General features: G+C 41.8%; 1 protein-coding gene across 3 annotated transcripts in view; it reads left to right on the top strand.

Annotated features, from left to right (window-relative positions):
* The window catches only part of CCDC85C (coiled-coil domain containing 85C), a 177,706-nt gene that overhangs the window by 89,744 nt on the left and 68,104 nt on the right, over positions 1-19,858 (top strand). For all 3 annotated transcript variants that reach the window (XM_014596429.3, XM_014596427.3, XM_006261047.4), the window contains exon 2: positions 10,582-10,658. In XM_014596429.3, coding sequence (XP_014451915.1) covers positions 10,582-10,658 — 77 coding nt within the window. The remainder of the gene's footprint in view (positions 1-10,581; positions 10,659-19,858) is intronic.

Genomic DNA, 19,858 nt, shown 5'->3' with positions numbered 1-19,858 from the left:
GCATACTTGGTTGTATTAAGACAACGTCAAGAGTGTCATGTGGAAATCAAGGGAAATGATTCTTCCTTTCTAATCAGCATTGTTGAGGCTTCACCTGGAGTACTGTGTCCAGTTTTGGGCCCCACACATGAAGAAGGATGTAGAGAGCTAAGGCTGTTTAGCCTTGAAAAGAGAAAATCAAGGGGACAGTTGATAACAGTTTTCGAATACCTGCAGAGTAATTATAGAGAGGATGGAGATGGGCTTTTCTCTATGGTCATACAGTACAGGACTAGGAGCAATGGCTTCAGTCTGTAGCAGCAGAAATTTAGACTGGAGATTAAGAGGAACTTTTTGAATATGAGGCTACAACAGATAGATATCAAGTTTGTCCCAGGATAAACCATTTTATCCAGGGACAAAGTGCAATTTGTCCTGGCATAGTGGTGATCTGTGGGTCCCTTCCAGCCCTACTTTCCTATGAACCTAAAAATGTTCATGGAATAAGAATTACTAATTGATTATCCCAGGACATCACCAAGTGCATCTCAATGATTATCCCAGGACATCACCAAGTGCATCTCAATGATTATCCCAGGATTTCATCATTGAATCAGTGGCACAAAACTGACAGTGCCGTCAGCCTCTCACTAAATCCTGATGAGAAGGACAGTGTATGTACACCTCAGTTACAGGGACTAATGCAATATCTATTCTCAGTCAAAAGGTGGTCAAGCATTGGAACAGGTTATCTAGAAAAGCTGGTGGTATCTCCATCCTTAGAAAGTTTCAAAAGCAGGTTAGACACTTAGCCTGGATAGTTTAATCAGGAATGATTCTGCCTTGAGCAAGCATCTGGATTAGATGACCTTGTGAGGTCCCTTCCACCTCTACTTTCGTGTGATCTTAAGGTTGAGATCAGGTTACTTAGGTGTTTATTTGCCTGATATTCAAGGTAAATTGCTTGTTTAACATTTTTTTAAATTAAAATGTTAACTATTCCATAATTGAGAACTATGTGCATCACAGTGACCCTTAAACATATCAGTGTTGGTTCTACAAGCATATTTTAGTAACATTTGAATGAAGGATTTGACTCTGCAACCCTGGGAGCACAGTGAATAACACTTACATGTGTTGTCTTATTGAGGTCAGTGTGTTCTGTATCTGGCCTTGTAGAAAGGCATATTTTGAAGGCCATCTCATTAGGACTGATACTACTCTGCTGAAGTAACTGAAGCTTTACTGATTTACATTGGTGGAAGCGTATCAAGAACCAACATAAGCAAACTGAAAGAGAATATCCTTTGAGTGTCCTGGGGGCCTGGGCGGATCTAGGATTTTGAACAGGGGAATGCAGATGTTGGGGTGTATCATTCCATATAACAGCATATATTTTTCTCCAGTTAAAAAAACAGAAGATGGTTTACTAATGTACTAGGGGCCTGGGGCTATTCTATTCTACTTTAAAATCAAAACAAATATACATTTATTGAAAAATATGCATTTTCTATTGTGTATAAAAAAAAAAAAAAAACTAGGCAAAAAATAATCAAGAGATGCTGTTTCTTTAGCTCTGTAGTCATTAGAGTTAAATCTCTCTCTCCCCCCACAAACAAAATCTAACCATCTTTAGCATCTTGGCAGTGCATCCAATGCTTCACCTAAAGTTTTTTCACTATCTAAGTTAATGTTCACCTGAGTTCATATTTTTAGCTAGAGTTAAAAACAGTCTGCAACCCTGTTAAATAGGAGCTACATTACTAGGAAGAGCTAACAGAAAGCAGAGTTGCTGAAGAAATGACAGCATGATTCACAGAACATCAAGACCATTAAAAAGGAGAGAAAGTTGTTAACAGCTGTGGAATGAAATGTTTGGAAGGAATTGGGTAGATTACAATGAGCTATGAAGTCACTGACAACTGAATAGAAATGCTACTGCTGCCAGGGAATTGGTTTTAAACTATGGCGGACCAGAAATCAAAGGGGGTTGCAACTGCACCACTGTACCTGCTGTCTGCCCCCGTCCCCTACTAGATCTGTCTCAGTCTAGGGGAAGCTAGTTTGGGGGTTTTTGAATCAAATTATGAACCTTTGAAAACTGTACTTTCTGCATATGGGTTGCACTTGTCATGGGGTTTGACATTCTTTAGCAATACACAGATCAGGGGTAAGCAGTACCATGCATGCACTTGTTGCCAGTATGACTGTCTTGTGAAAGGTAGAGGAAATGTATGGAGCCCATGCCCTTATATGCTGAACGTCTTGTAAGGTAAAAGACACATGAGTGAATGACCTTCAATAAGATTTCATCTTCCAGCCCCTTTATTGTCATGTATTTCTTCTCCCAGCCAAGCCCAGGTTTACCCATCTATAGATGTATTGAAGGAACGTGTGGGGCAAGTGGAAGGGTTTGATTTGGTGCAGGAGGCCAGCTGGACACCTCTGCTGACTGGAATGTGGAGGTGGAAGTTGCAAGTCATTGAGTTTTTCCACCCTACCACCAACACCAAAAAATGTGCCTGTGCTCTAGAGTTAACTTAGGCTCCTATTTGGGTTTTGCTCTACCTTCTCCTTGGACATCCTTTTACTGTAGCTGATAACCTGCCCATTTTTCAGTGAGGACACACTGAGCTTAAATACTGAGACACCCCTAGTACTGTTCATTAATTGCCCTGTGCACACAGAAAGACAAACCATTTCTCCCTCGTTTAGTTAGGAAAGATTTGTACAGTAGTTTGATTACTGTACTACGAAGAACCATGGGGTATGTCACAAGAAGTCTTGACTCAGTCGTAGCAGAGCTCAGTATCCTTGATCATACAGTAGCTCAGTTTTAGTTTTTTAGTATGGTGACTCGCAACTGGGCCAGGCTAACCTGTGCGCCAGTTGTCTGAAATAATTGGGGGTCTCTGGTCTGAGCAGTCTGTGGGGAGCCTTGGTGACTGCTCCAACATTATCTTCCTGGACAGTTTGGGAGGAGAAAGCAGCCACAGGGCAAAGTTACCCACCCACTCTTTCCTGGTCTCAGAAAAGTTGTGTGTGGGGGGGGGCAACAACAGCTTAATTTCTTCACAGGAGGAGTTGAGTTGTGGGGAAATGGTATCTCTGGAGTCCTCTGGTCTGGGGAAGGCACAGGGGAAGCTGTTGCTTGACTCCTCTGGATCATGGAGGAGTTGAGCAGAAGCAGGCAGTTTGGGTGCAGGATTTGTCCTCTTTCCTCTGGTGTTCTTCCCTGTGGTTCAGATCAGTGGACACTGCTGGTGCTGGTGATGGGACACTGCACTTTGTAGAGGAAAAGCCATCTTGGTTGGCATTGTGGGGCGACAGAGGGATAAAATGCTGATGCACTTTCATGTGGTTAAATCTCCTATGTTTGATTTTCAGTGGAAGTTTTTTCCATGGGGAAGGGGAAACCATGGCAAGTAAATATCCCTCTTCCTAATTTGTGGAACATCTCACAATTACAGGTAGATAAAGTGTGTGTGTTGGGGGGGGAAGACACCTCAGGGTTTGGGGATAGAATGCAGTAGATTTGGGACCTACTTTGTCACTTCTGTTCCACATGAGGGGCAATTCTGTGGCTCATGATTTGAAATGCACATAGTAATGGAAAAACTGCATGCAGGTAGAATACCAGTAGAAAAGATCTGGTTTCACCTCATCTACTTCATCTTTCTGGTTGGTCATAATTGCTTCTGATAGTACATTGCCTACAGCTTATTCCAGACTAGTTTTGCATGTTGCTACCCAAGAGGCAGGACTAGAACTTTTCCCTTGGGAAGCTGTATGTGGCATCATTAAAAAAAATCCAGCTTGTTCTTAAATGACAGAATCCTAAGTAGTTGTTGCTGCTGCACAGCAAACTGCCCATGTGTGCAGTACTTCGGTTAATTCAGCAGTATGATACAGTTGCAAATTAGCACATTCACAATGGTTGTTCCATAATTTTCTATTCTTATAGACATCTACATTGGCCTTTTCCTCTCTCTCTGTGGTAGGCTGATCTTAATGAAGTACCTTTTTATATGGATTTTGATTAAACTCACTTAAGTGTTCAAAATAAGAAATCTTTAGAAGGATGTTTTCCTTATACAAATGTTTCTTGATATGAAACTGGGGTTGCAATGAGAACCTGGGCTCCATGAGTGCTTGGATTTGTGAAATGATGTACAATGGGAACACAACCATCATTTTTCAGTACTGTCAAAATGAACTGATGGCTCATCTTACTTGTTTGTCAGGAGGATTTCTCTGAAATCTAAAATGAGGAACTGTAATGCCTTGTCTCCAACAGTCCCTGCCTGTTCCTGGCACAGAGAAATTATTTTTTTTTAATTGTAAAACAGGTTCTGATTTGTATTTTTAAAAAGGTTTCCTCTGGAGTGAGACAAATTCCCTTTCTCCCTCAAAGGCCATTTAGTTAAAGCAAGGTAGAGTGATTCCTGTCCCCTTGGTTTAGCTGTAATGAGCATTAAGTGGTTTGTCTGCAGAGAGAGGAGTTACTCAGCTAGATTACATCAAAGTCGTATTATGCCCTATTCCAGGTGGAATTTTTTTTAAAGACCAGTAAATATTCATGAGGGTAGATAATATAAAAATGCTCCTTTTATGAGTTCGGAGAGTAATTCAGGAACCTCTATCAGAGATGAAGTTATGAACTACGTACAATTAGTCTTTTTTTTTTTCCAAAGGCACAGTAGAAAAAGGGGATGTCAGATTTTACAGCTCTATAAACAATCTAGCTCAAGTGCTTAAACTCGATAAGTAAATGATGACTGTTCTATAAGTAAATGGTTTCAAAGAGGGTGGAGCCAGACTGTTCTCAGTGGTGGCAGATGACAGAACAAACAACAATGGTTTCAAGTTGCAGCAAGGGGAGTTTAGGTTAGATATTAGGAACAACTTTCTCACAAGGAGGGTAGTCAAACACTGGAACAGGCTACCCAGAGGGGTTTTGGAATTTACATCCTTAGAGGTTTTTAAGATCTGGGTAGACAAAGCCTTGGCTGGGATCATACACTGTATTTATCCAAATGCAAGACAACTCTGAATGTAAGGTGACCCTCTGCCCCCAATAATTAGATCCCACATATGGAAAATTTATAGATGTATTATAGCTTTCCATGTATGGAAACTAATTATTGGAAGATCATTTTAAATTAGTCTCCGCCACCCCCACACTGCAGGTGGTGGAGGGAGAGGTGATGAGGGGGGCAGTAGGGGAAGGTGGTTGGAGACGGACATTGTAGGAGGTAGTGGGGGGGGGGGCATGTGGTAGGGCAGGCAGCATGGGGTCAGGTGGTAGGAGGCAGGCAATGTGGAGGCAGTGGGGTAGGCAGCTTGTCCCCTGCTGCCTGCCCTCCGCCCCTCTTCTTCCTCTCCACAGCACTTGCCTTCCATTGTGCCTGCGCCCTGCAGTCTGACTGCCCTGATTTCCCTCTTCTCCCCTTCACACCACTTCTGTCCCCACAGCTTCAGGTCCCCATGCCCCTTCCTCTATTCTTGCCCCCACAAAGTCTTTTCACCTGCCTGTCTCTCCCCTGTCCCCCCCCCCCCTTACCTTTCCCCCACAGCATCAGGCTCAGTCCCCGCTGCAGCCTGGGGCACAGAGCGTGGCTCCAGCCTTGCCCCCTAGCAGCAGTGTGGAGCCAGCACTGCTGCCGTGGGGCTGGGCTGGCGCAGCAGTGCTGACACCACACTGCTGCTACAGGGCCAGGCTGAGGCCATGCTCCATGTCCCAGGCTGCCGTAGGGACAGCCTGCTGGTGTGGAGCAAAGGTAATGAGGAGTGCAGCAGAGAGGGAGAAGCAGTGTGTGTGTGGGAGACTGAGGGCTGTGGCAGGGCATGTAGAGGCAGTGGGGAGGGGTGGCAGGTGGCAGCTACAGCCTCAGCTCTGGCCTCAACCCCCAGTGGGGCCCAGAGCCACAGCAGCTACCTGCCCCCCATCCCCCTGCTGCCTTGTGCATGAATGTACGGTGACGGGGCTCTTTTCCCATGTTAAATTCCCTTGAAATTGGGAGTAGGGGACCTCCCACAATGAGTCAGCACAACTTACTTGGCAGCTTTGTGCCGGGTTCTGGTGTCTGCTGGCAGGAGAATCCAGACTCTTGATCCTGTTCTACTTCTTCCAGCCTCCTGCCTTTTACATTAACCCACATGAGCTGTTGCACTGTTTCTCCTTCCTACTCCCTGTGTGACTTATGGCAGCACCCCACCAACAAATCCTGCTGTTCTACATGTGCTTCCTAATGTTTTCCCTACATACTTCCTGACCAGTTAGATCCCAGATTGGGGAAGGCTCCTGTAAGGGGCTCCCCTCAGGTAATTTTCTCTTTTATCTAATGATAAAATGTCAGTACCAAGGAGAGACAGGCAAACAGAGCAGGGACTCTATCCCTTTATTCTCTCATTTGAATAGAAACTTTTTCTCATACCATAAGCAAGGATAGGAGCAATGCCCTTGGGCAAACAAACTTGTATCGTGCTGCATTGACAAGAAAGATTTTTGCTTTTGAAAAATGCACTGCACAGAATGACTGGCTGTCAGGAAATTGAACATGTGAAATGGGAAGGATATCAGGGTGGGGTGTAACATTTTGAGTAGAAATTCCTCTCCCCTGGTTTATTTCAAAGGCAAACATCTGCTAATACAATTGCTTGTGAAGAATTCAAATGATAAGAGCAGAGCAGGACTGACTGAGCAGTATCCGTAGGGGAGATGAGCTCCACTGTAGCCTGCAAAACCCACATCATGGCAACCATAAGAGTTTAGCACATTGCATAATTGACCACACAGAGTTCCCTTATTTCTCTTTCCTCCCCTAACCATGCTGCGCAGATACAGAGCCTATTGATTTAGCTGCCTCAAACTAAACTAAACTAAACTAAACTAAGGTACTGTGTCTTCAGCTGGTACAAATCAGATGGCTCTATTGCAGTGCCCTTTTACATCAGCTGAGAGTATGGCCTGAAGATGTGCCATTTATGTGCTATGAAGTTTTGGATTCTGTAGAGCCACTGAAACCAGGGGGAAGCATGTGCATTTGGAGTCAGGGTTAAGCATTCCTAAAGGCTGAACACACCGCTTATATGGTGATTGGGATAATTTGTTTAATTTCTAATGATGATTGTGGCGGGGGTGGGGGGGGGAGTGGTATGAGCCATTAACATTCCAGCTGAGCAGTATGTTGTGGGTAGGTATAAAGTGCTTTTTTCCAATGTTGCTGGGAGGTTGCAGGGTGGAATTCACTGATAACCAGGAGGTCAGAGGCAAAAAAATTCTGGGAATGTGGTTCTTGATCTAACGTGGGAGAAAATCAGCCTAGGTCTTGCTGCTGAGCACTTGCGCCTGCAGGTTGGAGTTATGGGATCTTTTAAAATAAAAATCATGATGTTAACTGCTCATCTGGCATCTACCTCACATAAAGAATGTCCATAAGGTGTTGGTGATCAATCTTGGAGAGCACAATGGAGAAGCTGACAGCTCTGACTTTTGTTTTCTGTGCTCTGTTGGAGGCAGATCATTTACTGCTGGCAAAATAACTCATTTGTTTTCTTTTGTTCTCTCTTTGCATTTTATTTTACTCTGATCACTTTTATCTTATGGAGGGTGGAATTTAAAGATCAAGTCATTATTGAATTTAAACATGGGTTTACAGTGTACGGGGGGGGTGGTGGTTGATTAGATTCCACCTAGTATATTTCTCACTTGATTTTTCAAAGATGGCAGTGCCCACAGCTTCAGGTTGCCCTGAGTATGTGATGGGGCAGGGAACCTTTGGGTACTAGAGGCATAATTTAAAAAAGGAGAAATCATTTCCTCTATAATTTTGTCCTTTTTATTAACTGGTGTGCTCAGAAACTATGGTCTGCCAGAGAACAAATCACTTGCTGAGTCTAGGAAAAGCTGGATTGTAAATACTGTATGAGTGCCTTTCCACACACTCAACATAACCTGCAGCAGTTTTAAAACATGATTGTGGTCAGCAGGTTTCTAGCATGTTTACTCTGGCTACTGTGGATGGGGAGTTTAGTGTTTTGGCCTCAAAACTGTTACTGTAAGTTGTTTGGGCTAGGAGGAAGGGTTTTTTGTTCCATGTTTATATGGTACTTGGTGTGATGGTTTATGCGATCTTAGTTTAAGACTGGTACAAGACAAAAAAGTAATTAACTTATAGGATAGTGCTAGTCTTTCTTTAGGAGTCAGGGTACAACATAGTTCATGCTGCTCTGGGAAACTGAGCAAAAGTCCACCTATATGCTGTGGTGGTTGTTGAGCTTGCATCTCATCTTACTGTGCATCTTTAGGGCTCATATGAGCACTTCTTATCCACAGTAGCTCAGTGTATGTGTCTGTGTAGGCACACATGCACGCAAACCCAATCAAAAAAGAATGTACAAAAATATGTGCAGTCCAGTGGCATCTAATTTCTAGGTAATCACAGGGCAATCGCACCATTTAACTGCAAAACACTACATCTGCTTTTTCAAACAACTTTGGGTACCTCTGAAACCTTTAATTTAAGTCAAGAATATGTACGTGTTTCACTAGTAAAATGTGCTCATGTCTGGCACTGAGCAGCCTGTAGCTGTTATTGTTAGGGGCCTGAGAACTTACATGGTTTCAAATAGACTTCTTATATTTTGTTATGAAGAATATCCAGAATCACTTGTTTAATGCAAAGCAGTTTTAACACAACATGAATACATTTCTCTGGAAGCTATTTTATATTTTCTGGTAGATGCTTGTAAATCTTATTTAACTTGTTGTGATGCTTTTCTTTGCGTGCAGCTTGGCACATCATCAGGCATATTCCAGTTTTTCTCATGAATAGTCAAAGCACCGTCAGAGATCAGGTATATCTTGCATGCTAACGGGGCTGCACAGCATCTTAAAGAATAAACAGAAAAGAATTTTGCAAGGTGCTTGGTGTCTCTGCTGGGAGCTGGTGTTTCCACAAATGACTATGGAAGATTAGCATTGTGTAGGACTGATCCTTAGAGGAAGCTCAACATGTAAAAGCTCCTACTGGTGCACCTTGCTTAAGTGGGTCTGTCTCTGAGTGATGCTTTCAAAAGCACACAGAAATCAGCATGTCCCCTCCAGATTCAAGTTAACTCACAGTCCCCCAGAATCCTAGGTTGCTCTGTAGCCGCCCTCCCCCCACCCCCCAACACACACACACACCTTGCAAAGAAGTGTGTGGGCTAGCCTTGGCCCAAACTGTCTGCTCTAGCTGAGCAGAGAGCTGTGCTCTTGCACCCCCCCAGCTTCTGGCCTGAGCCACTGCAGGTGTGTGGCTGCATTTCCAGAATCAAAAGTGAATGTCTGCTCACTTGCTTATTGGTTCAATCTAATGCAGTTTAGACTAATTTGTGAAGATTGAATTGATTCAGCCTTGGGTTTTTTGACTGTCTGTACTTAGCCCAGGAGCTTTAGTTTTTCTCTGTCATGCTTAGTATGAGCCACTGTGGGTTGTGGCTTTGTACCAGTTTCAAAATAATTAAAATTTAGTAAAATGTATTTTACAAAGAATGTTAAGAGTACTGTTTTGCTCAGGTTGTCCACTTGCTTAAGCAACAGAATTAACCCAAAACACTTCACGCCTGCTGTTACCAAAATTGTAAACGGACATAAGGTTCTTTAGGTTAACGCACACAAAAGAAAGTACAGCAAATGGTTAAATGTGATGAGAACAGCTAAAAGATTTTGCCCACTCTTTCATTTTTATTGTGTAAAATTTGCAAATATATTGCTTCAAAGCATGTTCCAAAACTAAAAGCAGATGTTACTGCTGTGTAGAACCCACCCACAGAGCTCTCTGGCAAGCTATCTTATGCACCAGGTCATCCTATCTCATGTTGCTGTTTTATTGTAATGCTAAACGGGCCATAACACTATCCAGGTTGAATACAGCCACTTTATGTGGGATTGCATTTTACTGCCTTATTACTATTTATGCCTAGCTTCACTTACTTCTGGAGTAGCAAGTTAGATCACATTAGCAGGAATTTCTGGCTATACCTGTCTGTCTGTGTCTGTGCTTCAGGTTTGACGTCTTGCTGTACTCATCTTGTTCTCCTCGTTAATACATCGAATTCCAGCTGTGACCCCTTTTAGAGAACTGTGCGATTAACTGATTTTTGCTTCACTAAATAGTTCCAGAAATAGCAGGAGAAGGGGAATGAACTTTACCCAAACTGAAAATTTTTTATTTTGACTGAAGTTTTAAAAGATTTTAATAAAAGATTGAGGGGAATTTATAAGCAAAAAAAAAAAATCTGCTGTTTTGAAACATTGAAATGAGAAAATGTTTAAATGAGAATTTTAGCTTTTTCAGAATCTTTTTTCTTTTCCCCCTGAGATAAACAATTCCATTACATTGATATGAATTTAATACCCAGATCCGTTTTCCTGAACCTCCTGTTTTAATAGAAATTTGGGCCAGAAATTTTCAGTCAGCCCTAGCCCAGAGCATTATTTTTTGGTTCTTTCCACAGGGTGGGGGGAGAAAAAAAAAAAAAAGGCTTGTTGTAGAATGGTATTACTGAAGTTAAAGCACAGGAGGGTTAATCAGTTTTTCTGTTTTCTCTTTAAAGATTCATCTTCCAACTATATCAGGCAACTTGAAACAAAAGTCAAACTGCTGGAGGACGACAATAAACTCCTTTCTCAGGTAGGTTTTCTAATAGTGTGATTGCTGTCAATATTTGGTGTGACTTGATCCTGCCATTAGTTCCATGCAGACTGACAGACCTTCGTGCTTCACCGGGGTCAGTGAGGCCCTGTAGGAGTTCATCTGTCTACTTGTATTTATTCAGTTGTGATCAGACTCGTAGAAACATAGGGCTGGGTGGGACTTCAGAAGGTCATTCAGTTCACCCCCCTGTTAAAGGTAGGATCATCCTTGTCTAAGTCACCCTAGTCAAGAGCCTGTCTAACCTTCTTTTTTCAAATGTTCAGAGATGGAGACTCCACAACTTCTCTGAATAGCCTATTCCAGTGGTTAACCACCCTCACAGTGAGAAACTTCTTCCAAATATCTAATCTAAATATCTAACTTTGTTGCAGGTTTAAAAGCATTGCTTCTTGTTCTGTCCCATATGGCCACAAAGAATAATCTATCATCATCCTCTTCTAATACCTGAAGGATGGTTATAAAGACAGTTATCAAATCCTGCCTGTCTTCTCTTCTCCAGATCAAATAATCTCAGTTCTTTCAGCCTTTCCTTGTTAATCATGTTTCCCAGACTTGTTTCCCAAAGGTTTTGGCTTTGCTTTACAAACAGTCCCCATGAAAGATGCTGTCTCGAAGTTGTATGTGAAAATAATAAACTGCTAAAACCTGTATCGCTAATAATAAACTGCATGAGAGGAAGGAGTGGGGAGAGAGTGTAAACTGAGAAGGTGTATGCACGTGAGAGAGGATGTTGCTGAGCTTTGGAGAAGTCTGTCACAGCTATGTTAAGATGTGTGGAGGAACACAGAGGGGCCGCACGTGTCTACTGAGAATGCCAGTGTATCCATGAGCTTTGTTACAGGGTGCTGTCTTGGCTGCTGATCTGTGCTTGACCGTGTAGGATTGGATTAGAAGCTGATAGTAAAAGGACACCACTGGGCCTCACTCCTTGTAACTTCTAGTTATGATACCTGGGTTTAAAATTAAACCGCCCCCATCAAAGCTAAGAATGTTGTGCTTGCATCTATCCTTCCAGGCCCGCCCTGCCTGCCACTGCGCTGCTTTTGTTCTTTATTACGTCTCTGCTGCTCTGGCATGAAAATGCAAATGAGAGATCAGTAGGGAAGACCACACTTACCTAACTGGCATTTCCACAGACTCCAGCATAGAGCCCTGGGGACCAAATCCTTTGGTGAAATAAACCAGAGCAGATTAATTGAAGTCAGCTATATGATAGAGTTATATTATACCTATTTACATCAGCTTCCAGTTTAACTTTGTATCTCTAGTCCTCTTGGCTTCTCCTTTTATCCATGTGCTTTCTTATTAAATGGTGTTTTTTTAGGTTTCTTAATTTCTAAACCTAATTTCTGTAATGTTAATTTTTTGTGACTCTCTCTAAAAAAACAAACAAAAAAACCCAGGTCAATTTCTGCCCCATTTAAAGAGTCAGAGTAAATATTTAGGACCGATTCCCTGCATTAATAACGTCACTTTAGATTTATTGAAACAAAGATTTTTTTTTTTTTCTTAAAACAAAAAACCCAGACTTCTCCCATTTCGCATTGTTCTGCTGGCTGCTTCCATTTCACTGAGAGCGAGCCATGAAAACATCCCTGGACCAGTTTAGTATTACTTTTGGTTTTGCTTTTGGGTTGAGAGAGATGCTGAAATGTTCATTTGATAATCAAAAGTCAAGCTCTTTCCCTATGTGGGCATAATGCTTATATCTTTGAGAGATTTTTTTCCTATTAGTGTGCTGTTTTTGTAAAATCAAAAACCTAAATTCCAGGCTGTGGTTTGTCCCAACTATGATACTTTAAATTCCTTCAAGTTGTTGCAGTCATTAAATGGCAAGTCTGGTGTTAAAGCAAAGGAGTCTGTTAATCTGCATCATCAAGTTTTCAGCTCCAGGCGCTAAAGAGTTAAAGCTCAAAAAGGCACTCGGTCAGCAGTTTCCAAGTGGCCTTCAAACATTAGTCAATTGCTAATTTAATTCTGGCACTCATTTTTCCACCCATAAGTTTAGCTGGTGGCAATTTAAACCCTGAGACAGTTTCATTGGAAATATTGATAAACAGATGGGCCATGTTGAACAGTTGCTAAGAAACCAGTCATGGATTTAGTTACTGGTTCCCAGTTCAGTATGTCCTTGGTTTGATGACTCCTATCAGTAATGTAGGGATGCACCTGGGTGCCAAGGGCACAGGGGCAGGGGCAACTTCAAGTTTCCATGCAGTCACGATTTGCATAGCTACCAACAGCAGCTGCTTTCTTTCGCTGCCCTGCCAGTTGGAGCCCGGAGTAGTTGCCCTGATAACCCACCCTAGTTATACCACTACTTCTTATCTTCTGCAAGACATGGAGATTGAGTTGGCTGGCTGTTTTTATAAAGTCAGAAGAGTGACAAGTAATTAACAGGTGAAGAGTTCATGGGCTAAAAAGATGTCCAGATATTTTCCTCTCTCTGGCAAGTTGCTGCCAGCTAGATACTTGAAATATGTTTTTTGCATTTTTTTTTTTTTTAATGTAGGCCTCACATGAGGCAACACCTTGACATGGTCAGGTTTGAAAGACCAGATTTTATACCCTGAATTCTTACTTTAAGAAAGCAGAGTCTTCACAGATTATCTTTTTAGCAGCTTTTTATTTTTATTTTTTAAATAAAAGTTCTTATTGCACCATTTAACAGAAAATGACTGCAGTCCTTTTTTCTCCTCATCTTCAAAGAAAAGTGAAGGGGGCACTGTCCCTTTTGCTACCAGGCTGTTTGGTCATTTGGTAAATAATTCAGCTTAATACATGAATGAAAGGATACTAGCTGAAACTAAATGCTGGAGGGAAAAGACATTTTTTTTTTTTTTTTTTTTTTTTTTTTGAACCACCACTTACTACCCATCTGTCCGTACTGTGAAGGGAGTCTACTGTTAAATATCCAAGTCAGTTTTCAGACTTGGGGGGCATGAGTTTATACTTGATTCCACACTGTTTCTGTACATCCAAGTAGTTGTGGCTCCTTCTGCATTGATGTTCTGGACCCTTTAGAGTATCTATTGATGTCATGTCTTCAGTTATCCAGGCCTTCATGGCTGCATTACTGCAAAGACTCTTAAAACTAGGAGTACAGTGTTCTTAAACAAACTAACTCTGGACTCGCATGTGCAGCAGCCACCTCCTTTGTAAGAGTGGCAACTGGGATTTGCGGCCCCAAAACTTAATTTGCTTTTCAAAACATCTCTGGCTCTTCAAGGCACCAAAACCAAGCTACTTAAAATAGCCTCTTCTTTGTGCAATATCTATTTGTCTCTCCTAGGCAATTATGTGGCCCACTTTACAGTGCTAATACGAATGATGAAATGGTCCTTCTTGAGGTAAAATTCTTGGGAACATGGAAGTTTTCACTGTAGCTGGCATCAACATGTGGACCTTTTTCCTGAAACTCATCCTCTTCAATATTATGTTGAAAATTCTTTTAACCTCACCCTTTAAGAACATCAATAAAGAAAGGAAAGGAGAACGATAAGAAAGTTGTGTGTGTGCGTGTATGCACCTGCTTGCATTCACTTTCTAGCAGTCTTCTGAGGAAATTTAGCCTGCTTTTTTGGATTCTTTCTTGCATTGTTTGACTTAGGGCTCACTTCGTAAGGTGAGTAGGGTTACCATATTTCCAGTTTCAAAAACGAGGACACCAGCCAGGGGTGGGGGGGTTAATATTATTGGGGAGGGGGGCAGTGATATGCCCATGCCCTGCCACAGCCCCCCTCCCCCCCATCCCTGCTGATACCCCTCACTCCTGGCCCTGCCTATGCCCTGTGCTCCCGTCCCACAGTCCCCCACCCCCCAGAGACCTGCTCCTGCCCCTTAGTTCCAACCACAGTACCCTACCCCCGAGACCATGCTGGTGCCCCTCACTCCTGCCCCCCCTAGCCCTGCTGTACACGCAGTTCCCTGCTACCCCTGAAGAACCCCCTTCCCCACCCTTCCCCCGCGCTGGAGGGGCAGGCATCTCCCTCGCCTCTCCACTGTGCTGCAGCCCTGGTGCCCAGATAGATTTCCCCAAGCCCTGGCCCTCCAAACCCTGCCCCCCACAGACTTACCCACCTTCAACTGCCAGTGCATGCACACAGATGCACATGATGCCCTTGCCTCCAATTGCTCTCCTCCGCTCCCTCAACCCCACCAGCTCCTTCCTAAGGCAAGCTGGGAAGTGCTAGGAAAAACTTCACTGCTGAGCAGAACACAATCTTAGACAGTTGCTGATATTTAAAAAAAAGTGCAGATGGAGATGGGAGGACCCAAAAAGAGGACATGTCTGGGAAAACCCAGTCGTTTGGTAACCCTAATGGTGAGAGACTGTGAATGAATCTCATCCGGTGTAGTCTTCCGTTTTAACGTTGAGAGGTACCTTTTAGTCAAGGTGCTGTTGATGTCACCAGACTTGTTTGTTCTCATCCAAATCACATTTTAACTCATCTAAGCCTCGTTCTTTGTATGTTGATATCACAGTAGTGTGTAGTTCTTCCCCTGTGACAGGAAGCTCTGCCACCAGGACACTGAAGGAATGATGAAACTTGACATCCTAAGTAACAAACAGGACCTATGCTTCAAGGGATTAACAGATGAATTGAAGAGTGGTTATGGAAGTCTTCCTGGCTTTTTGCCAGATGCTAAACATAGGACCAAAATACTGCTTCGGCTAGAGAAACCTTTGGCTGCTGGTGCTACAAATGGTATTACAAGGTTTATACTACAGTGGTCTTTGATATAGGGTCCATTTATTAGCTGGTGCTTCTTGACAAAGGTTTGTTATTTGACCTGTTACTTAACATGTTGAATACCTTTTGTCACTTCAGACAAAGTTAAGTTAATCTAAGGCTTCTCCATGTGGCTCATCCTGCTTTCTGACAAATCCACCATCTGTGAACACACAAGAAAAAAGAGCACTGCCCCATTGGGACTGATGATTTGCATTCCAGCATTAAGTTTGCCATTCATGTTGTATATATTAACACTGATACAGGTGTGGCAGGATACAAGCTTTTCTTACTCTGATGGCTCTTTTAAACAGATTCATAGGAAGACTTCCCCAACCTCTTCCCCATTTGGAGAAGGACCAAAAGCTCCCATTCCCTGGACCATGTTTGAGGGGGGAGGAGAGTGAAGGAACATGAAGAAGCTTTCCATTCTTCTCTCATTTCCCTCTTCATTCATGATCTCCACATATTATGTCCTTCCTTCCTTGTCAGCTCCTACATCGTCTCCACTCACTGGAATTTGCAGCTCCTTTTCAGGGCTAGTCTTGGTGATGCTGGAAGTAGCAGTGGCTAACTCTTGAGTGCTGAATTCCATAATAAAGCAAGACCTACTGCATCTCCTGAATCGCCTTCCCTGCTATTCAGATTTATCATTTACAGCCAAAGCTGTGATTACAGCTTGTTTAGCTGAGCTACAGGTGTCCAGATGGCTGCCTTGAACCCATCTCAGGCTGTCCCAACAAGTAAAAGTTGGTCCTCAACCTTTCCCTCCCCAAAAAAGTAAAGGGATCCATACTTAAGTTTATGGGTCTGAAAGGTCAGGTTGGAGTAGCTGTTGTGATATTTAAGGTCTCCCCATGAATTTAAGGAATAATCACAGTGACGGATCTTCAGTCATAGTTTATGCTGTTTTCCATTTTCAAGCCTCTCTGCACAAGTGGAAACGCTAGAAACACTTTCTTTAAATATGTTACAATGTATGCAGACAAGGTTCTTTGGGTGAATCAGATATCTTTTATTAGACCAACTTAAATAGTGGGGAAAAAATTTTTAAGCAAGCTTTTGGGTTTTAAAACCCTTTGTCAGGTTGAGGAAGTTTCTGCAGTTGGTGTGTGCTCTTCCCAGGAATCTGTCCTAGAATATACAGTCTTTCGAAATATTGGGCTTGTTCTTATTTTCAAGATATTGTATTTTTTTAAAGTAGCAACTGTACAGATAACAGGATTTGTAATAATACTTGCAAATATTATAAACAAAATTGAAGTTAGGTTCTTGGACTAGGCTTTCAATGAAGGGATGTGATGAGTGGCTTGATCTTCCTAGTCAATTTTGTCATTTACAGATGTACATTACTTGGCTGGAATTTTCCAAAACATTTGTCTGAAAATAAAGAAACCTGCCCTTAGATTTAAGAAACCACAAGAACTATCAGAGCGATGATGGAATGGGAAATAAACATGGCCTGGTAAAGGAGTTGATCTCTTTCTTGAAGATGGGGGATAAAAAAGGATAAGAAATTTACTAGCAAGTGCCAGGCTCTGAAAGAAGTGGGTTGCAGTTTTTTCCGTTTTTTTTAATATAGGCCACTTCTGTGTCAAATCTGCCATTAATGACTCTGGAATGGATCTGGAATGGGCTGCAAAGAGAGGTGGTGCTACCACCTAGCTTGGAGGTCTTCAAGAAGAGGCTAGATAGTCACCTGGCTGGGGTCACCTGACCTCGGTCCTCTTTCCTGCCAGGGGCAGGGGGTCGGACATGATGATCCATTGTGGTCCCTTCCGACTCTACAATCTATGAATATATGACTCCCTCTTGCGCCTTTGCCTCTCAGCTCATAGAGCTCATATCAGCTGTTAACATTTGGGCTTTCCTTTCAAACTCAGCTTGTTAGTTTGGTTGTGTGGCAATTACTTGTGCCAGCAGTGTTGCGTGTGTGTGTATGTGTGTACTCCACAAGTAGAAAAAAATTGCAAACCTGTCTTATTTCCCTAAAGTCCTCTACTGTTTGCATGTGTGTGTGGGGGGGATTATTGTCATTACTTTAATTTAAGATATCGCAAGGGAAATTTGATTTTTTTGGAACAGAGTGCAAGTCAGATTTGAATGCTACCCATGTGTTTGGCTTCTTATTTAAATTCAGAATCACTTTAAATAAAAAATACCAGGGAGAACATGCCCTAAATTATTGTATTACCTATTTTTCCAGCATTGTTTGAAAATTTTAACTACTTGCTAACTATGCATGTAGGCTTTTGATTAATTATATTTTTTCCTTAATGATGTTGGGCCTTGTCCAAATGTTCCCTTGAAGTCTATGGTAAGACTCCATGGACTTCATAGACTTTCGAGCAGGCCCTTGCAATGTGGGCATGATTCATAAAGGACTAGATTTTCATAGGACATTCTTTCTCTGCACCCTGCAGTTTTCACTTATCCATCTTAATTACACACATATTATATGCACAAATGCCTCTTTTGCACATGCTGCAGGATCAGCAGTGATTGTTAGGTACTTCCTGAAAATGTAGCATAAAAATGTAATGACTACCAGTGTCTGTATCAGTGTGTTTCATTCCTGCTCTTCCTTTGCTTATCTGAGACCCCCATCTATTGATATACCTAATAAATTATCTATTAGAACCCCACAAAAAGACTTGAAATTAAAAATAAAATGAGCAATATTGAAGAAAATGTTCTTGCATAATGAGAGCTGCATGGTTTGCTAAAAGCAGCATAGGGATGTTGCAAATTTGAGTTCATAAAAAAACTCTGTTTTCTAGGAGATGATGGACTGGCAAAGTCCATTAAGCCAGTGGGAGTCATTTTATAGATTTGGTTGGGCTCTGAATCAGGACCTTGGACTGCTGCCCTGGTACTTGTTTACTCCTGATGAGTTGCCTAGGTTATCAGGTCCGTGATGAGGGCAGTTGGTGCGAATGTGCAGTGTTGCCAACTCTTGTGACTTTTTTTTTTTTATTGTAAGTCTTGCAATATTTATTGGCAATTTTATTTTTAACAGCAACAACCTGATGAATCAAGTTACAATGTAAGCATCTCAGGTTTCACTTACAAAGAGAGTTCGTAGCCCTCATGGTTGCAGAAAAAAGCTTGATAAATATGAGCAATATTATTTAAATGTAATGATTCTGAAACCAGGAGACAGAAAATAAGAACTGGCATCTTTTTTTTAAATATTTTTTTTAAACGTGATTTCTAAGCCAGTTCTGTGATTTCCTACAAAATTCATGAGTAAAAGCTTAGGGTTGGCTCTGTGTCTCACTGGGGAAGGTAGCAAGATAGGGGATGATGCACAAAGCTCTCCCGTAGTCCATTTACTTTTTCTATGGGACAGCAAGAACACTATGTTTAGCAAGGCTCAGTTTAATGTCCAGCTGTGAACACAGGATTAGTCATATCCTGTGCTTAACCAACATTTTTAATAATGTTATCAGCTGCACTTTTATCTGTTTATGGGGACAGAGTTTAGAAAAGGCCAGTTAATCACAGCAAGGAAGGCTATGAAGTAATATTTTATAATTAATAAACAGGTGCAGATATGCAGACTGCCAGTGTTAGAGGCTGAAAAGCATTTGAAGAATGATACAGAGAAAAGCCAAAGATAGGTTTGAGAGTTGGTTCACAATAATGTTGCCTACATGTTGAAATGCAAATTCAGGATAAAGTTTGACAGATTTGAGATTTAAAAAAATCTGAAAAAGATCCTCTGTTTATTTTTGCAGGCTTGAAAGTATTTTCATTTTCTGGGGTATCAGATGGATCATCCTTCAATGCTGAAATTCTCTATCTGCATAGCAGGAAGGCAGTTTCTCTTGATCCTGACCTCATAAAATCATAGAAAGGATATCAGATGTCATCTAGTCCAACCCTTTGCACAGATACAGGATATGCTATTCCATTATACTCTGTATAGATGGAATGCTTTACTCCAAAAGCATCCCATATAAACAGGATATATATTCATCCTCACCTTGAAAACCTGCAGTGAAGGAGCTGTTATAACTTCCATTGGGAGCTTGTTTTGTTATTGTTCCTTCACTTTTGGCCACTGTGGCATGGGAGAACCAAAAGAGTGGACCAAAAAATCAATTATTAAAAAAAATATTTCTTTTAATCTTGAACTTTGGAGCAAGTCTATGCATTCTTAACTAGTAGTGCATTGTCTTCTTTCTTTCCATATCTATCCATCTGGAACAAGCTACTGATCTCAGTATTTATATTCCAGTCATGGAGAATTATCTCCACTAAGTTCTGTAAAGCTATTTTAGATGATAATTATCTTTACAGACTGTTTTCCAGTCCATTCTGCATTTTTACAATACTCCTTATTCTCTTACATAGGCATTGAAGATGCCTTTGTGGACAGCCCTTCTGTTTTTCCTCTTGCATCTATTTTAGCCTTTCTTCAGAGTTAATTCCTTTCTC

Source organism: Alligator mississippiensis, chromosome 2 (assembly GCF_030867095.1).
Source record: "Alligator mississippiensis isolate rAllMis1 chromosome 2, rAllMis1, whole genome shotgun sequence".
NCBI lineage: Eukaryota > Metazoa > Chordata > Crocodylia > Alligatoridae > Alligator > Alligator mississippiensis.
Note: the sequence above shows the minus strand (reverse complement) of the source record. Positions and strands in the feature narration are given on the sequence as shown.